Source organism: Sarcophilus harrisii, chromosome 1 (assembly GCF_902635505.1).
Source record: "Sarcophilus harrisii chromosome 1, mSarHar1.11, whole genome shotgun sequence".
Classification (NCBI taxonomy): domain Eukaryota; kingdom Metazoa; phylum Chordata; class Mammalia; order Dasyuromorphia; family Dasyuridae; genus Sarcophilus; species Sarcophilus harrisii.
Genome location: NC_045426.1, coordinates 339,597,001 through 339,613,310, shown reverse-complemented (window position 1 = coordinate 339,613,310; position 16,310 = coordinate 339,597,001). Strand labels below are relative to the sequence as shown.

Genomic DNA, 16,310 nt, shown 5'->3' with positions numbered 1-16,310 from the left:
TTCAATGTAAAATGAATCACTTTTTTCTCTGTTTGTTGCAATAATTTACTGTAAATACCATCTGTCCTTTGTATGCTAAAAATGCTAGTCTGTGAAGCATTTTAAAGTCCTTAGATGAAATCTAATCAATAGCTTTCCTATTCAGCTGCTTTAATTTTTTCTTTCTTTCCTACCCCACAGTCAACTTTACTGAGATTAAATAGTTTTTCATTTTTGCATAAAGAACATCACAGGCATTTTAAAAAAATCAGTCCATCTGAGCTGAAAAACATTTCAAAAGGCTAGAATTACACTATACTTCAATATTTTCATGATTAATCTTCCTTTAAAATCACATACAATTCTGAGTATATATTGGCATTTTTAGAATTGGGATGTTCCTTTCTACATGAGATTTCCTAGTATTTATCAATATCTCACTTTTTTCAAGTTGATTCAAATTCAAACCCTCACCAAAAGGCTTATCCATTCTTCCAACTTGATAACTAATGATTCACTATCAAAATCATCAAGATTACTTTATCTAAAAAACACTTTAAGAAAACACTGGTTCTCCTTTCATTCCTGAGGATCATAACACAAATTCTGAAAATACTTTTATGCTCTACTTTGAAACATTTTTTCTCTAGTTAAGTAAAACATAACTGAGAAAAGAAGTCTTCTAAACTAGATCTTTCATTTGGTTGCTCTATAAAAATAAACCATGCTTTAGTCTTCACAAAGCTGACCTGAGTGTAAGGAGAGAGCAATCACTTTTCCATGGAGAAAAATAATGTGCCAACCTAAAATTAGATTTCTTTTTCCTTTTCAAGGGACCTGGTGGCTTCCTCTTTGTACTCTCTCTGAACTGAGTATCACAGCTGTAGAACTGAAGGGACCTTTGAAACTATCTAGTCCAATCACTTCACTTTACAGATAAAAACCTGAGTACCAAACAGGATAAGTGGAATGCCCAAGGTCAAAAAGGCCCTTAAATTTAAATCCTTTGATTCTAAATCCAGCACTCCTTCTAGTATAGCAAACTTACCTTGGCTGACTAAGAATGGGGATGAGAGTTTCAAAAACATATATTATTAACAATAGGAAACTGTTTGGACTTCCCCTCCTACCAGTAGAATTTTCCTGAAAAAGACAAATTATTGGCTCTCTTTCTAATATTCTGATCACATTTCTGAATGTGGGTTATTTTTACCACCACAATGCTGCTGTCAATGCTTGGAGGGTACAGGAAGCACTCTGATAATCAGAACTAAATCAAATTTCTATAATGCTTTAAGATCTACTTTTACTTTCAACATAACCATTCTAATGAGTTAAGTAGCAAATATTATTCCCATTTTAAAGATGAGGAAAGTTAAATTCTGACTTTTTTCTTATTAGTCTAACATCTAGACCCATATATATATATATATATATATATATATATATAATCTCTCTGATTTTGTTGCTATTTGTTTATCAGTTATTTAGTTGAGGTTAATCAATTTGTCAATGTTCCAGACCCAAGTCCAATTCTCTAGTTTATCAACTAAGCTAATTGTAAATATATCCACATAAACTATTAAAATTAAGCAAAGTGATATAAGTGTATACAAAAGAAGATAATCCATCTTGTCCAACATTTATGTACTCTAAAAATTCGTTCTTATAAGGTTAACAGATACAAGAAAATAATTAACAAATTAACTCAAATCTTTGGAATATGACCATCAAACATAATGGTGGCTTTCTGAATAAAAAAAAAAATCAGAGAAAGAAAAGTGGTGAGTCAATGTCCACAGTGGAAAACAGGATAGTGATAGAAGGTTAGAGGCAAAGAAGTAAGGGATGAAACCAAAAGTAATTAGAGGTCCAGAGTATTTTGGAGGCTTCAAAGAGATGGGAAGGTGATAAAGTATTGCATAAGAGGTATATGGGAAATGACAGCGGCTGAGTAGTTAAGAAGATAGTTAAGAATGGTGCTGAGGTTGATGTTAAAGTAAGGCTTAGAAAAACTGGAGGGATGTAGGATGAGATTTAACCACAGAAGAACTTTAGGCATAGTTCCTGAAAGGTGAAGGAATGTGACAGAAGCAGAGTATGAGAAAAGAGATAATTAGAAATACAGTTTTAAAACTAACCTCCATTGCTGATAGCTGTAATCCCTCGATAAAAATCTTCAAAACTGATGATTCCAAGTCCACTGGGATCCAGATATTTAGTCAAGTCTTTCACCTGCAATCACAAAAATGAGAACTATAGCTTAACCAAAATTATTTCATTTAAAAAGTTATGCATGTATTTAACATGTATGGGACTACCTACCATTTAGGGGAAGGGTTGGAAGGAAGAAGGGGAAAAGTTGGAACAGAAGTTTTTGCAAGGATCAATGTTGAAAAATTACCCATGCATGTGTTTTGTCAATAAAAAGCTATAGCTTATGCATGACATAAATAGAAAAGTTACAAAAGAGAAAATACAAACTGTCACTAGTCACATAGAAAGATTTCAAACTCTCTAAGCCTAATTATCAAAGAAGTAAGGATCAAGAAACTTTATAATATCTGACAACTATTACATCAAAAAATATAAAAAATGGTCAAGTTCAACATGGGGGGGGGGAGGCGGGCTGCAGGAAAATAGGAATACATCTTTAATAGGACCAAATTACTGCAAATATTTTGGAGAGTAGCATGCTTTTATGTAATAAGTCATAAAACTGATGACAGATCACAGGATCATAAATGAGTTGAATGACTTCCGAGTTTATCTAATTTAACCTCTCCAATTTAAATATGAAGAAAGTGAGGCCCATAGAGATTAATTGACTTGTTCAAAGCCACATTGGAAGTTTTAGAGATGGGATTCAGAGCCAGGTTCTCTGACTCTAGAACCAACACCCTTTCAACTATATGAAGCTCATTGCTAGGATTCTATACCAAAAACATTATGAGGAAGAAAAAAAAGAGACACATGTAGAAGAATGTGAAAAACTGCTTTGTATTAACAAAAAATGAGAGATGATTTAAAATCTAATAATTGGAAGATGATTGAATAAATCATGACACATAATTATAATGGAATATTATAATGGAATACTTAAATGATAAATATGAAACAGACAAGTAAACATTAGAAAACCTATATAGGGTGATATAAAATAAAATCAGTAATACGTGATAAAAAATTAAGTACTTTTTTAGAAAGTAAAGTAGAAATAAATAAGGAAAGAGGTGATAAAAAGAAGAAAGAGCAAGGTCAAATGTGACAGTAAAAGTATCTTATCTGTTTATTTGCTGTTTATTATTTTGCTTTTGCTCAATTAAAGGTTAGAAGGCTTGGAAATGATTTTACTAAAAAAATTTTATATTTGTTTGTGTTGACAAATTACAATGAAAAAACTTTCAGTAGATATGTATTATGCATCTGAACATTTTATATAAAAATAATAATCTGACCTATAAAATATGCTTTTATTCTGAAACAATAATAAATTTTTCTTTTGAATAGAGAAAGTTAGAAGGAAGAGGCCATAAGCACTACCATAGAATCTAGAAAAAAATAAATTTTATAAAGATAATAATTGTGACTTATACTTCTTTGTATTCCATGTTATATAGCCTTTTCTTTATTTTACAAGTAACATACTCATATAATTGTTGAAAATTTTGAATTCCTTGGAATTTAGGGAAAAGAAATTGGCCACATACTCTTAATTAAATAAGTCACATTTCTTGAGGGGAAGAATAAAACTTTTGAAGTTTTACAAGTTATAGTAACTCTTGTTCAGAGATCATGAGTGGCAAAAATTCACTATACAACTGGTTTAAACATCATGCCTGATTTTATTACTATTTGTTTATCAGTCATTTAGTTAAGGTTAATTGATTTGCTCATGTTCATGTAGCTAGTAAGAAAGGATTCAAACTCAGATATTCCAGACCCAAGTCCAATTCTTGAATTTATCAACTAAGCTGATTGTAAATAAATCCACATAAACTATTAAAATTAAACAAAGTGGTATAAGTTTACACAAAAGAAGATAATCTATCTTGTCCAACATTTATATACTCTAAAAGTTCTGTCTTATAAGATTAATAGATACAAGAAAATGATTAACACATTAACTCAAATTTTTGGAATATGACTATCAAGAATAATGGTGACTTTCTGAATAAATAAAAAAATCAGAGAAAGAAAAGTGGGGAGTCAGTGTCCACACTAGAAAGCAAGATAAGGATAGAAGATTAGGGGCAAAGGAATAAAAAATGAAATCAAAGGTAACTAGAGGCCCAAGGTATTTAGAAGGCTTCAAAGAGATAAGAAGGTGACAAAGTATTACAAAGGGGATATGTGGGAATTGACAGTGGCTGGAGTGTTAAGAAGGGTGCTGAGGCTTCACTACAACAAGAAAATGTCAAGAAATTATATCTTGATCCTTGATAAACTTACATTTTCTGAAAATCTTGTTCAATGAAATGTTTGAAAATCTTTACATACGAGGCAAGTAGTCTTAAGAATTGTTTTAAAATGTGGAATTAATCACTATAGATTAAAGAAATGCAAATTAAGACAACTCTGAGGTACCCCTTGTCAGATTGGTTAAGATGACAGGAAAAGATAATGATAAATGTGGGAGAGAATGTGGGAAAACTGGGACACTAATACATTGTTGGGGAAGTTGTGAACTGATCCAACCATTTTGGAGAGCAATTTGGAACTATGCCCAAGGGGCTATCAAACTGTACATACCTTTTGATTGAGCAGTGTCTCTATTGGGTCTATATCCCAAAGAGATCATAAAAAAGGGAAAAGGACCCACATGTGCAAAAAAGTTTGTACTAGCCCTTTTTGTCATGACAAGGAACTGAAAACTGAATGGATGCCCATCAGTTGGGGAATGGCTAAATTAGTTATAACATATGAATATTATGGAATATTATTGTTCTATAAGAAACAATCAGCAGGATGATTTCAGAAAGGCCTGGAGAGATGTATATGAACTGATGCTAAGTGAAGTGAGTAGAACCAAGAGATCACTATACACAGCAACAACAAGATTATGTGATGATCAACTCTGATAGACGTGGCTCTTTTCAACAATGAGCTGTTTCAGACCAATTCCAATGAACTTGTGATGGAGAGAGCCATTTGCAATCAGATAGAGGACTATGGGGACTGAATGTGGATCACAGCATGGTATTTTCACCTTTTTTGTTGTTTGCTTGTTTTTTGTTTCTTTCTCATTTTTTCCTTTCTGATGTGATTTCTCTTGTGCAGCATGATAACTGTGGAAGTATGTCTAAAAGAACTGCACATGTTTAACATATTGGATTATTTGCTGTCTAGGGGAGGGGTTGGGGAGAAGGGAGGGAGAAAAAATTTGAAACACAAGGTTTTGCAAGAGTAAATGTTGAAAACTGTCTTTATATGTATTTTGAAAGTAAAAAGCTATTTTTTTAAAATGCAGAATTAATAAAATTAGAAGGGTCCTAAGTTAACAAAGCCAGGAGAACAATCTACATAATAACAGGAATATTGTAAAGATAATCAATTTTGAAAGACTTCATAATTCTCATCTACAAAATGATCTACCACAATTCCAAACAAATTCATGGTGAAATAAGCTATCTACTTCCAGCTAGGGAAGTGATGAATTTAGAGTGCATACTGAAGAATTTCTTTAAAAAAAAAAAAAAAGGCTAATGCAAAAATTTGTTGTTGGCATGACTATACATACTTGCAATGGACTATATTTTTCTTGCCTTCATAAGGGAGAGAATTTGGAACTGGGGGCGGGGAAGGGAATATCTGTGTAAAAAAAATCATTACTTTTTAAAAACAAAGAAGGTGGGGGGTAGGAATCATTTAATCCAAATATCTCATTTAACAAATGTGGAAACTGATCCAGAGCAAGAAAGTAATTTGACTAGTACAACACTGTTATTTCCAGAAATTAAAACAAAACTTGTATTTCCTGATTCTTGATCCAGTTCCTCACATTGTGCAGTTTAGATTAAGATATATATTTTCTTCTTCAGAACAATGACAGATTTAATAATTTTAAAAGTACTTTTCCATCTCATGTAGTTTACATACATTATTCTACCCAACATCCATAGGTGCTAGGAACTAATTAGGATCTCAATTTAATATTCTAGTCAGAAGTCATTTCTAAAGTTGCTGAGTTTGTACATAGGTATACAAGTCTAATATTAACTCATATACTATACACATATTTGATCTTATTAGGCTACTCAGTGGTTATAGTAAATATTGAGTTGAAATAAAAGAAAAACTTTATGTTTCCTTTTATTTATACACACAACTTACATATATAATATAAAAAAGTGTAACAATTACTCACTATCCAAGTTTAGTACTCTAACAAACTGTAAGAAAGGGTTAAGAAAAGGGTATGGAGAGGAACAATGAATGAAAAAGACAAAGCATAAAAACATCCTAGAAACAACTCCCTTCAGTCTTTATTATAGCCTACCATCCCACATTCCACTCTAATCTTATTTCCTTTCAAAATATTACATATTCCTATGGTGGGACTATAGGAGCATTATTTGAGATGACAAATAATCAGGAGACAACTGTGTTATCGTGAATAAGTTACTTTCTATCTCTAGTTCAATTTCCCCATCTATAAAATGAGAAAATGGATTAAATGATTTTTTTGTTTTCTCATGTTTTTAAAACTTTAAATCTATTTTTTTTAAGCAAGGAAACTTTTTAATTCTTTTTTCTTCATTTCTGAACTCTTTATTCCTTTAACTCTTCTCCCATCCATTGAGAAGGCAAGAAAAATAAAAAGAATGAGGTTAAAATTTTTTTAAAATTTTAAACAAAAGAGGAAGTGGACACAGAAGATACAAAAATTTTCTTATATCTAGGCTTTTTTCCTATGTATCTACTGCAGATTAAGTGGCAGATTATCTAATCACAATTAAGTTGTAGGGTTCTATAGTAATTTGTGTATATTTGTAACCAAGATACTGGACATCACCTAATCTAACCTCTTCATTTTATAGAAATAAAATAGGGTCACATAAATTAAGTGACTTGTCCAAGATCCAAAGATTATGTAAGGTTATTGATTTTAAAAGGGACTTCAGAGGCAATGTAGTCCAATCTCATTTTACAGATGAAGAAACTGAGCAGAGATGTGAAAACCCTTGTCCAAGTTCATTCAGATAATAAGTAGCAGAGCTAGGACATAAATCTAAATGCTCTGACATGCTGCTACATAATTTCTTAAGGAAGCATGGGGAATACTATTTGTATTTTTATTTATAAATACAAACCTTTTTCTTCTAAATTCAAAGACATATTAGTTCATTTTATTTAACCTCGTTTATAATCTTCTTTAGTTAATTACTAGGAATCCTATTTTTTAAAAGTTTTTTTTTTAAAAACAACAAAGCAAAATAAAAATAAGAGTAGAGTATCATGTTTCTTTGCATAAAATATTTGAGATTGCAAGACTCTGTTTTAAGTAATAAGTTTCTATAACAGCAGTAGCCTAGCAACTGGCAAGAAGATGAATATTTGGAGATTGTCTATTTATGCATAAATATAAGAATTTTAGCAAGACTAGTAATTTTCATAGAAAATGAATCATAGGAAGAAAAAAATCAAGGATACTAAAACAAATATCACATAAATGCTATTTTCTACAAATAAGTTGAAAAACATTTTCCAGATAGTAAGTCAATAGGCATTAAGTAAGTGCCTACTATGTTCCTAAGTACTGTACTAAGCATTGTTGATTAATGGCAAACAAACAAAAAAGGTCCTGTGTTCAAGAAAATTGCTATCTAAGGTAGGAAATAATACATAAACAACAATGGACAAAAAAAAGATATACATAGGATAAACTGGGGGATAGTCTCAAAGGAAAGCCACTAACATTAAGAAAAAACCTTGTCATTTCACATTTTAAACAAGACTGGAATAATGCTTTGATTACCAATCCAATAGAGAAAGAAAGAATTGTTGGGATATACACAGGAGACCTGCTGAAATACACAGGAACACCTGACAGTGGCTGCTAGTGATCCAACCCAGAATGGATCTCCTCTTATGAGAGGATGATATAAGGAGACTGAGGCAGTTGCTGTTCTCTGACCTCTCCACTGAGAGGCCCTTGCGTTTTCTAACCTCTCTTCTCTTCCCTCTGCCTCCAATTTATCTCATTCCCAGTCCGCAATACCTGTGTTAGCAAAGGCTGCCCTGCGACTCCTTCAGATGCTATGATCCACAGCGGTGGAGGCTCTCGGAGAACCCTTAACAAGGTTATTCACCTTTAACATCCCTTCAATAACAGGTCCTTCCTACCACATAACGAGTTTAAAGTATATGCAAAACCACTTGCAGTGATGTAAAAGCCTCATAAGGTAGGCTTATGAGAATTAAAAATTACAGAATTCTTTTCTACAAGTTGTGCTTAATTGAATTAGGAAAAAAAATTCTATTGCACATCTTTGGTAAAAAGAATTCAAACAATAAATAATATATTGTCAATAATTATAGAAAGCATTATGAGTCAAATTCATTGGGTCGGAAAAAAAAAAAAAAAAACTTTTCACTTAAAAAAACTTTAGGTAAGTTGCCAAAGTAACAGTTCTGAATATCAATGAGCTATGTGACATGATGGATGAACTGCCAAACTTGGGAAAAGGAACTTTAGTTTAAAATCCAGAAAGACACTCTCTTACTGTGTGATAATGAGCAAGTCAATGAACCTCTCAAAGTCTATTTCCTTCTTTGTAAAATGAGGATGATATTTTGCAAGACTGTTATAAAGATCAAATGAGATTAGATATAGATATATGTATGTGTGTACACATATACACATAGGTAAATATATACATATAAAAAGTATTTTGAAAACATAAGACATTATATAATACAATTATTAATATTATATCTCCTTTTTCTTTTTATTAACAAATTAAGAGGGAAGGATAGAGGCATCAAATAGTTTACATTACATAAAAGATTCATAAAGCATTCCATTCTTTACTACTTATATTTTGTAAAACTCTTCATTTCTACTGAAATATTATATAAAAATAGAATTTTACTGTACTTTATACATGAAGCAGTTTTCTCACAATGATTAAAACAGGACCATTTGTTATTAAAGAAAAAAAGCTAGACCTTAAAGAATTTTGCTCATTTAAAAATAACCCTAATTACTGTTTTTTTTTTTTTATCTGAAGTTCTTCAGAATTAATTCCTAAACAGAACATATAACAAACGGATAAAACCAATGAAACTGTAAGACAATTTACCTCTAGTTGTTGAATTTAGTCTATATAATATCCTATTGTATATTTTATAAATTTAACCACCATTCATTATTTACTCCCGCATAACAGAACTGCTTTTGGTGCTAATACTTTCAATATAGAGAAATATTATATAAAAATAGAATTTTATTGTATTTTATACATGAAGCAGTTTTCTCACAATGACTAAAATAGGACCGTTTGTTATTAAAGAAAAAAGCTAGGCCTTAAAGAATTTTGCTAATTTAAAAAATAACCCTAATGACTGTTTTTTTTTTTTTTAATTTGAAGATCTTCAGAATTAATTCCTAAACAGAACATATAACAAACGGATAAAACCAATGAAACTGTAAAGACAATTTACCTCTAGTTGTTGAATTTAGTCTATATAATATCCTATTGTATATTTTATAAATTTAACCACCATTCATTATTTTATCCCCACATAACAGAACTGCTTTTGGTGCTAATACTCTCAATATAGAGAACCAGTTCAGTCATAAGCCAATTATAATGGAGGAAACATAACTGAAACCTCTAATTATTTTCATCATCAATGAAATTCTTCTTATTAAATGCAAAAACCCTGTTGACATAGTTGGATTGAGGAAATAGTTATGGGCATTTTTAAGCTACTTCAAAAATTAGATCTGTACATTTAATAGTCAAAGGTCAGATATTTAAAAAATAATACTTTTTATTAATATTTTTATATATCACCATAATTTCTCTATTCATTTTTCCCTTCCAGAGAGTCATTCCATATAATAAATATTTTTTTAAAACACAATATGATTAATACATCCAAAAAACCCAAAATATATGCAATGTATATATGCATATATTACAACGTACATATACATATGCACAGAGATGTTATAATTGTGGAATTGTCAAGTGTGGGGTAGGAATGGCATCTCTTCTTTCAAGGTCTACTTACTTTTTACAATTTTGCAACAAATACGTGATTATTTTTGCTAGGGTATGGGACCCTGCTGAAAGAGGGTACAGAGACCATCTTGATCTTTGGTGCACAATAAGTTTTCTGCCACGTTGCAGAAATGCCCTTGGTGAGCAAGGAGCCCTGATGTGTGTCATGGGAAATCACCATACAATTGCTCATAAGCAGAGATACCTTAACAGGACCTCTCACCTGTAAGCAGGTTGCTGATGTAGCTGGATTGGCTCCCATCCCATTGGCAGATATTATACATATGAAAAGGCCACGAATTGCTTCTCTGAATGGTGAATGGGGACTGCCTATTGTTCATGTGCTGATCACACTTCCAAAAATGTATATCAACAAGGCTGTAAGGCATAATAAACTGCAGCTCTTTTCACACTCTATGAATCTCCCACCTCATTCATCTTGCCTCTGAGATCAAAGGGCTCAGATACTTTGAGCTCTCAATCAAGATGACCGCAACATTTTTTAATGGTTATTCTTTCCATATATTATCACATTGATAGAATCATTATGCATATTGATTTCTTAGCTTTGCTTATTTCACTGTATCAGTTCATGTAGATCTTTCCCTGTTTCTATTTAGTGATGATTTCTTCCAGAGGAGTAATTACACTCATATTCTGCAGCTTGTTTAGTGATCCCCCAATTGATGGACATTTTATTCAGTTTTTGTTACTATCAAAAGTGCTAGTATAAACATTTTTGGTATATATAAATTTAATATTGATATTGTTTTATTTGTACATTTGTTCAGTATAATACAGCTTTTATAATATAATTTTTTGCTGTAAATGGTTTTGTTTTGTCTTATAGCATAATTATAACTCTTTTTTAGATTCCACATTGTCCAATAATTTTTTCTTATCTTATTTGAAAAATACAGAATAAGAAAAAACAAAAAAGGAATACAAAAAAAAAAAAAAGCCAACACAAAAAAGAATATTGTTATGTGCCCAGCAGAACATCAGGGAGGATTCAAAATATAGAACAACAAATTACCAGATCAAGACAGAATATATTTTAGTAGAAGATTATATTCATGAATTATATACATGAATGTCCATTTTTTTCTTTATTTCCTTGTAAATTGTTCTTAGGCTCTCTGCTGCACACTTTATTAACTTTATTCTTTTCCCCCCTTTCATTCCCACCTCACACCTAAGCAAGCTATATAGTTAAGAAAAGATGTATTTATGTATACATATGTAGATACATACACACACACACACACACACACACACACACACACACATGCCTTTCCTATCCCTGATGACTCTTGCTTAAATTCTGCTTCACAACTGCTTCATTATTACTTAACTTCCCCCACCCAAGGATTCCTTCCTTGTCGTCTTCCCTCACCCTTATTTTTTAATAGATTTTGGAGGGTGCTATACCCTTTATAGTATATATGTAGTGTTGCCTATTGAACCTGATGAGGTTAGATTCAGGGAACCAAAATGATGAGATTAGGGTTCCTGGTGGTCAGGGAGTTAAATGATAAGGTTAGTGGCAGGTTTGGGGTTCAGGGAACCAAATGGAGAGGTTTGGTTCCCCTACACTCCCTTTCAGATTTGGCACAAGGTAGAGAGTTGTGGAAACTCCCTTCTGGAAGTGCATGGATCCTTTGTAAAGGAATTTACAAACCCCAAAACCTAGATTAGTAAAAGGAAGTCAGCCTTTGCTATGCATGAATAGAAAGGTTGAATTCTTTAGCAGCAAGGTTCTAACAGAGAGGTATAAAGTCTTGTTAGGGAAATAGATGAGGGAGATAAAGAAAGGGTAATACTGAAAGAGAATATTATTTCAGCAGGCAGAGGTTTCCTTGGCATAGCATGGCATGGCATGGCATGTTAGGTCCTCTGCAAGGAGTGAGTTTAAAATTGGCTCTTTGGCTCTTTTTATAATAGAAGCCTTAACTACAAGCCAAGGCCTGTTCCTGATGGGGGCTGGTCAGCTTGAGCTGGAATTTGAATAGAAATGAATGAGTCTTTATAGGCTTGATCTTTTAATTCAATGGAAAGCTTAATCAGTAGTGAGTGTTATCAATTGGGGTGGTGCCCTCTCTCAGGAAAACAGAATGAAGCTGTTAGGATGTTTCTCTTGGGTGGGGTCCCCTACAGAGGCCAGATTCAAGGTGACTTTCTCCTTGAAGGAGTTTTAGAGAGTTTTGGGCTCCCTCTTCATTACAGGGAAGGAGTCTTAAGCTTCCTTTCAGTTCTCCCCTCTAACCAGGAACCCCAAATTAAGAGCTCCATCCTCCTGCACTCACTGGATGCTGATTCCCTCTCAGCCATGGCCATGTCTTCAGCAGCACAGCTGGCCCTGGTATTCCTAATCAGCAGAGGTTCATTCCTTCTTCCTGGACTCAAATTCCAATTCCACAAACAGTCTGAGAGATGAAAGTCTCTATTTCCTGCTGAGGCTCCAGCCATGCCTAGCTAGCCTGAAGGTGTGTAGCCTGAGGGTAGCCATCTGGTGTTTCAGTCCCCCAGGAGATATTTGCATTTCTTCAGATCTTGGTGGTTGTACCAGAAGGATCCCAGTTCTGCACCAAATCTAGATTTTTCACCAGTTTATGTTTGCCCTGAGGTGCAAATTTGTTCTATTTCTGGGGGAAATGTTGAGAACTTGAAATTTACCAACTACTCAACCAGAATGGTCCCCAATAATTTTTTCTGCCCCTCATTTTTATGCTGTGTATGTCTGTTTTTTAAATATGTTCCTTATAAAGCAACAAGTTGTGGGGTTTTCTTTTCTCATCCAATCTCTCATTCTTTTTCATTTTGTTGAAATGTCTAATCCATTCAAACTTAAAGTTATAATAGGCTTCTCTTTTCCTCTACATATCTATAAAATTATTTTCCCTAAAAATTAGAATATTTTTCTCGTTCTCTGTAGAAACTATAGAAGATACTACAGTATGCACAGTATTATATTTCTTCAGTTATTTTAGTTTAACCTGCTTTTAAGGAAACTCCATTTTCATTGCCTCTCTTCCCTTCACCTTACTTCTTTTCCCTAGCTCCAGAGTTTTGCATAACTTATCAATTTATTTTTCTTTCTTCCTTTTATCTAGTTTTTATTTAATTCTTCCTCTCATTGCTGGTTTTTTTTGTTTTTTGTTTTTTATTTTTTTTTGCTGAGGCAATTGGGATTAAGTAACTTGCCCAAGGTCACACAGCTAGGAAGTGTTAAGTATCTGAGACCAAATCTGAACTCAGGTCCTCCTGATTTCAGGGCTAGTGCTCTATCCACTGGTGCCACTTAGCTGCCTCTCCTTTTCTTTATCAGCAAAGTAAAAACCCTTTTTTCTCCACTTCAATTTGTTTTATTAATTTAAAATTTTTCTTTTTCTGTAGCTTTCTTCTTAAAAGTATTCCCTTTTCTCATTATTTTCTCTTTCTCATTTCCATTTTTCTCATTCAATTTGTCTTCCCTTTTGTCTACTCTAGACTTTTATTCTTTGATTCATGGCCCTCATATTTGTTTAGTCTTTCTTTGGTAGCCATATTCCTTATGAAATGAAAATTTCTACATAATTTTCATCTCCTTCTAAACAGTTTCTGTTGCGGCTCAATTAAAAAAATTCACAGTACATTTTTATGTCTTTGATTGTAAAGTTCACTATTTTCTTTTGCTCTTACCAGTATTATTTCTTTTTTTTTAACCTTTTTTTTATTATTATAGTTTTTTATTTACAATATATATGCATGGGTAATTTTTCAGCATTGACAGTTGCAAATCCTTTTGTTCCAACTTTTTCCCTCCTTCCCCTCACCCCTTCCCCCAGATGGCAGTTGACCAATACATGCTAAATATGTTAAATTATAAGTTGAATACAATATATATATGTATCCATATAGTTATTTTGCTGTACAAAAAGAATCGGACTTTGAAATAGTGTACAATTAACCTGTGAAGGAAATCAAAAATGCAGGTGGACAAAAATAGAGGGATTGGGAATTCTATGTAATGGTTCATACTCATTTCCCAGAGTTCTTTCTCGCTGGGTGTAGCTGGTTCAATTCATTACCGCTCTATTGGAACTGATTTGGTTTATCTCATTGTTGAAGAGGGCCATGTCCATCAGAATTGATCATCATATAGTACTGTTGTTGAAGTATATAATATTCTCCTGGTCCTGCTCATTTCACTCAGCATTACTTCATGTAAGTCTCTCGAGGCCTTTCTGAAATCATCCTGTTTCACCAGGATTATTTCACCCTCATTTGCCTCGAAGACTTCTCTCTGAGTCCATACCCTTCCACCCTTCTGGGTGTCAGTTGCCACCATAACCTCTGATCTTCCCATTACCTGAAGCAGAATAAACAAGGCCTACATCTCTCTTTATAAATTATTTCTTTTATTATATGGAAGCATTCATCAGTGATATCTCCTCCCAATACTGAAATAAGATTACTCTCTTTTTTTCCCCCATTTAAATTTTCTGCCTTTGTCTTTGCAAATAATTTGACCAAGTCTATTTTAATTTGTAGGAATACTTCCCACATCTCTTCTTCATTGAATTCTTTTTTTAATTAATAATTAAATCCATGGGACATTAATGTATTGTTGGTGGAGTTGTAAAATAATCCAATCATTCTGGATAACAATTTAGAATTATGCCCAAAGGGCTATAAAACTCTTCATATCTTTTGATTTAGCTGTGCCATTATTGGTCTGTAGCTCAAAGAAATCATAAAAGAAGAAAAAGGACCCATATACACAAAAATGTTTGTAGCAGCTCTTTGTGGTAGCAAAGAATTGGAAAATGAGTAATACTCATCAATTGGGGAATAACTGAATAAGCTATGATATATGAAAGCAATGCAATATTATTGTTCTATTAAAAAAATTATAAATAGGCTGATCTTAGAAAGGCCTGGAAAGTTTTACATGAAATGATGCTGAGTGAAATAAGTAGAATCAGGAAAACATTGTATACAAGCAAGATTATGCAATGATCAACTATTCAGCAGTTCAGTGATCCAAGGCAATCCCAATAAACTTTGGATGGAAAATGCTATCCACATCCAGAGAGAAAATTATGGAAACTGAATGTAAATCAAAACATGCTATGTTCACTTTTTTTCCTTTTGTTCTTTTTTTCCTCATGGTTTACTCATTTTGTTCTGATTTTTCTTTCTCAACATGATTCATATGGAAATATGCAAAAAATGAATGTACACATACGACCAAACAAATGTTTTATATATAACTGGGGGGGAGGGGGAAGGTTAAGTCCAGGCTTGTAAGATATTGTCACCTTGGCTTGCATCTTGAGATCCTTTGCTCACCTGCTATTCCTTCCTATAATTTCTGGTGAATGTACCATTTTTGAGTTATTCTAATTTCCTTTTCTTTATATTTGAAGGTCTTTCTCCTGTTTGCAGAATTTATCATTTGTTAATGGATCTGTTAAATTCAGCTACTACCAGATATCTCAGAATTTATGGTACAGGATTTTTTTTCAAGAGGCAATGAATTATTTCTATTGGTACTTTGTTTTCTATATTTAGAAGTTCTGAGCAGTTTTTTTTTTTTTTTGTATTATTTCTTCCATTATGATGCTCAGGTTTCTTTAGCTTGTAGTATTCTTCTAGAAGACCTATAATACATTTGATCTTCAACATCAGTATGTTTTGTCTGCAAGGAGATGTTTTCTTTTATGATGATGCTTTTCGCTTCTCTTCTTCCAGAATGTCCTTCTCTCCCTTGCATTTTCATTTACAAACAATTACTCTCTTTTGTTTCTTTGGTCAAACTTGCCACCACAAAATCAAGGTTCATTTTATTGTTTTGGTTTTATTCTGCAATTATTTCTGCTTGCAAACCATAAATCACAATTTTTTTTCCCTCTTTTAAATCATTCAGGAACATCCTCTCCTGGGAAATCATATGGTCCTCCATCTTATCAGGTAATGATTCATTTTCCTTTTTCTTGCTATATTTTTCACAGATATATGGATTCTTCTAGCTAATCTGGAAGAAATATTCCCTTCAGTTATTATTTTATGTTCAAGGCCTTTAATTTGATTTTTTTCTTCCTGAGGTCTTTGGTG

The 16,310-nt window shown here is 32.6% G+C and overlaps 1 protein-coding gene across 3 annotated transcripts in view; it reads right to left on the bottom strand.

Annotated features, from left to right (window-relative positions):
- The window catches only part of RAB11FIP3 (RAB11 family interacting protein 3), a 155,071-nt gene that overhangs the window by 87,615 nt on the left and 51,146 nt on the right, over positions 1–16,310 (bottom strand). For all 3 annotated transcript variants that reach the window (XM_031945704.1, XM_023497766.2, XM_031945705.1), the window contains exon 2: positions 2,121–2,214. In XM_031945704.1, coding sequence (XP_031801564.1) covers positions 2,121–2,214 — 94 coding nt within the window. The remainder of the gene's footprint in view (positions 1–2,120; positions 2,215–16,310) is intronic.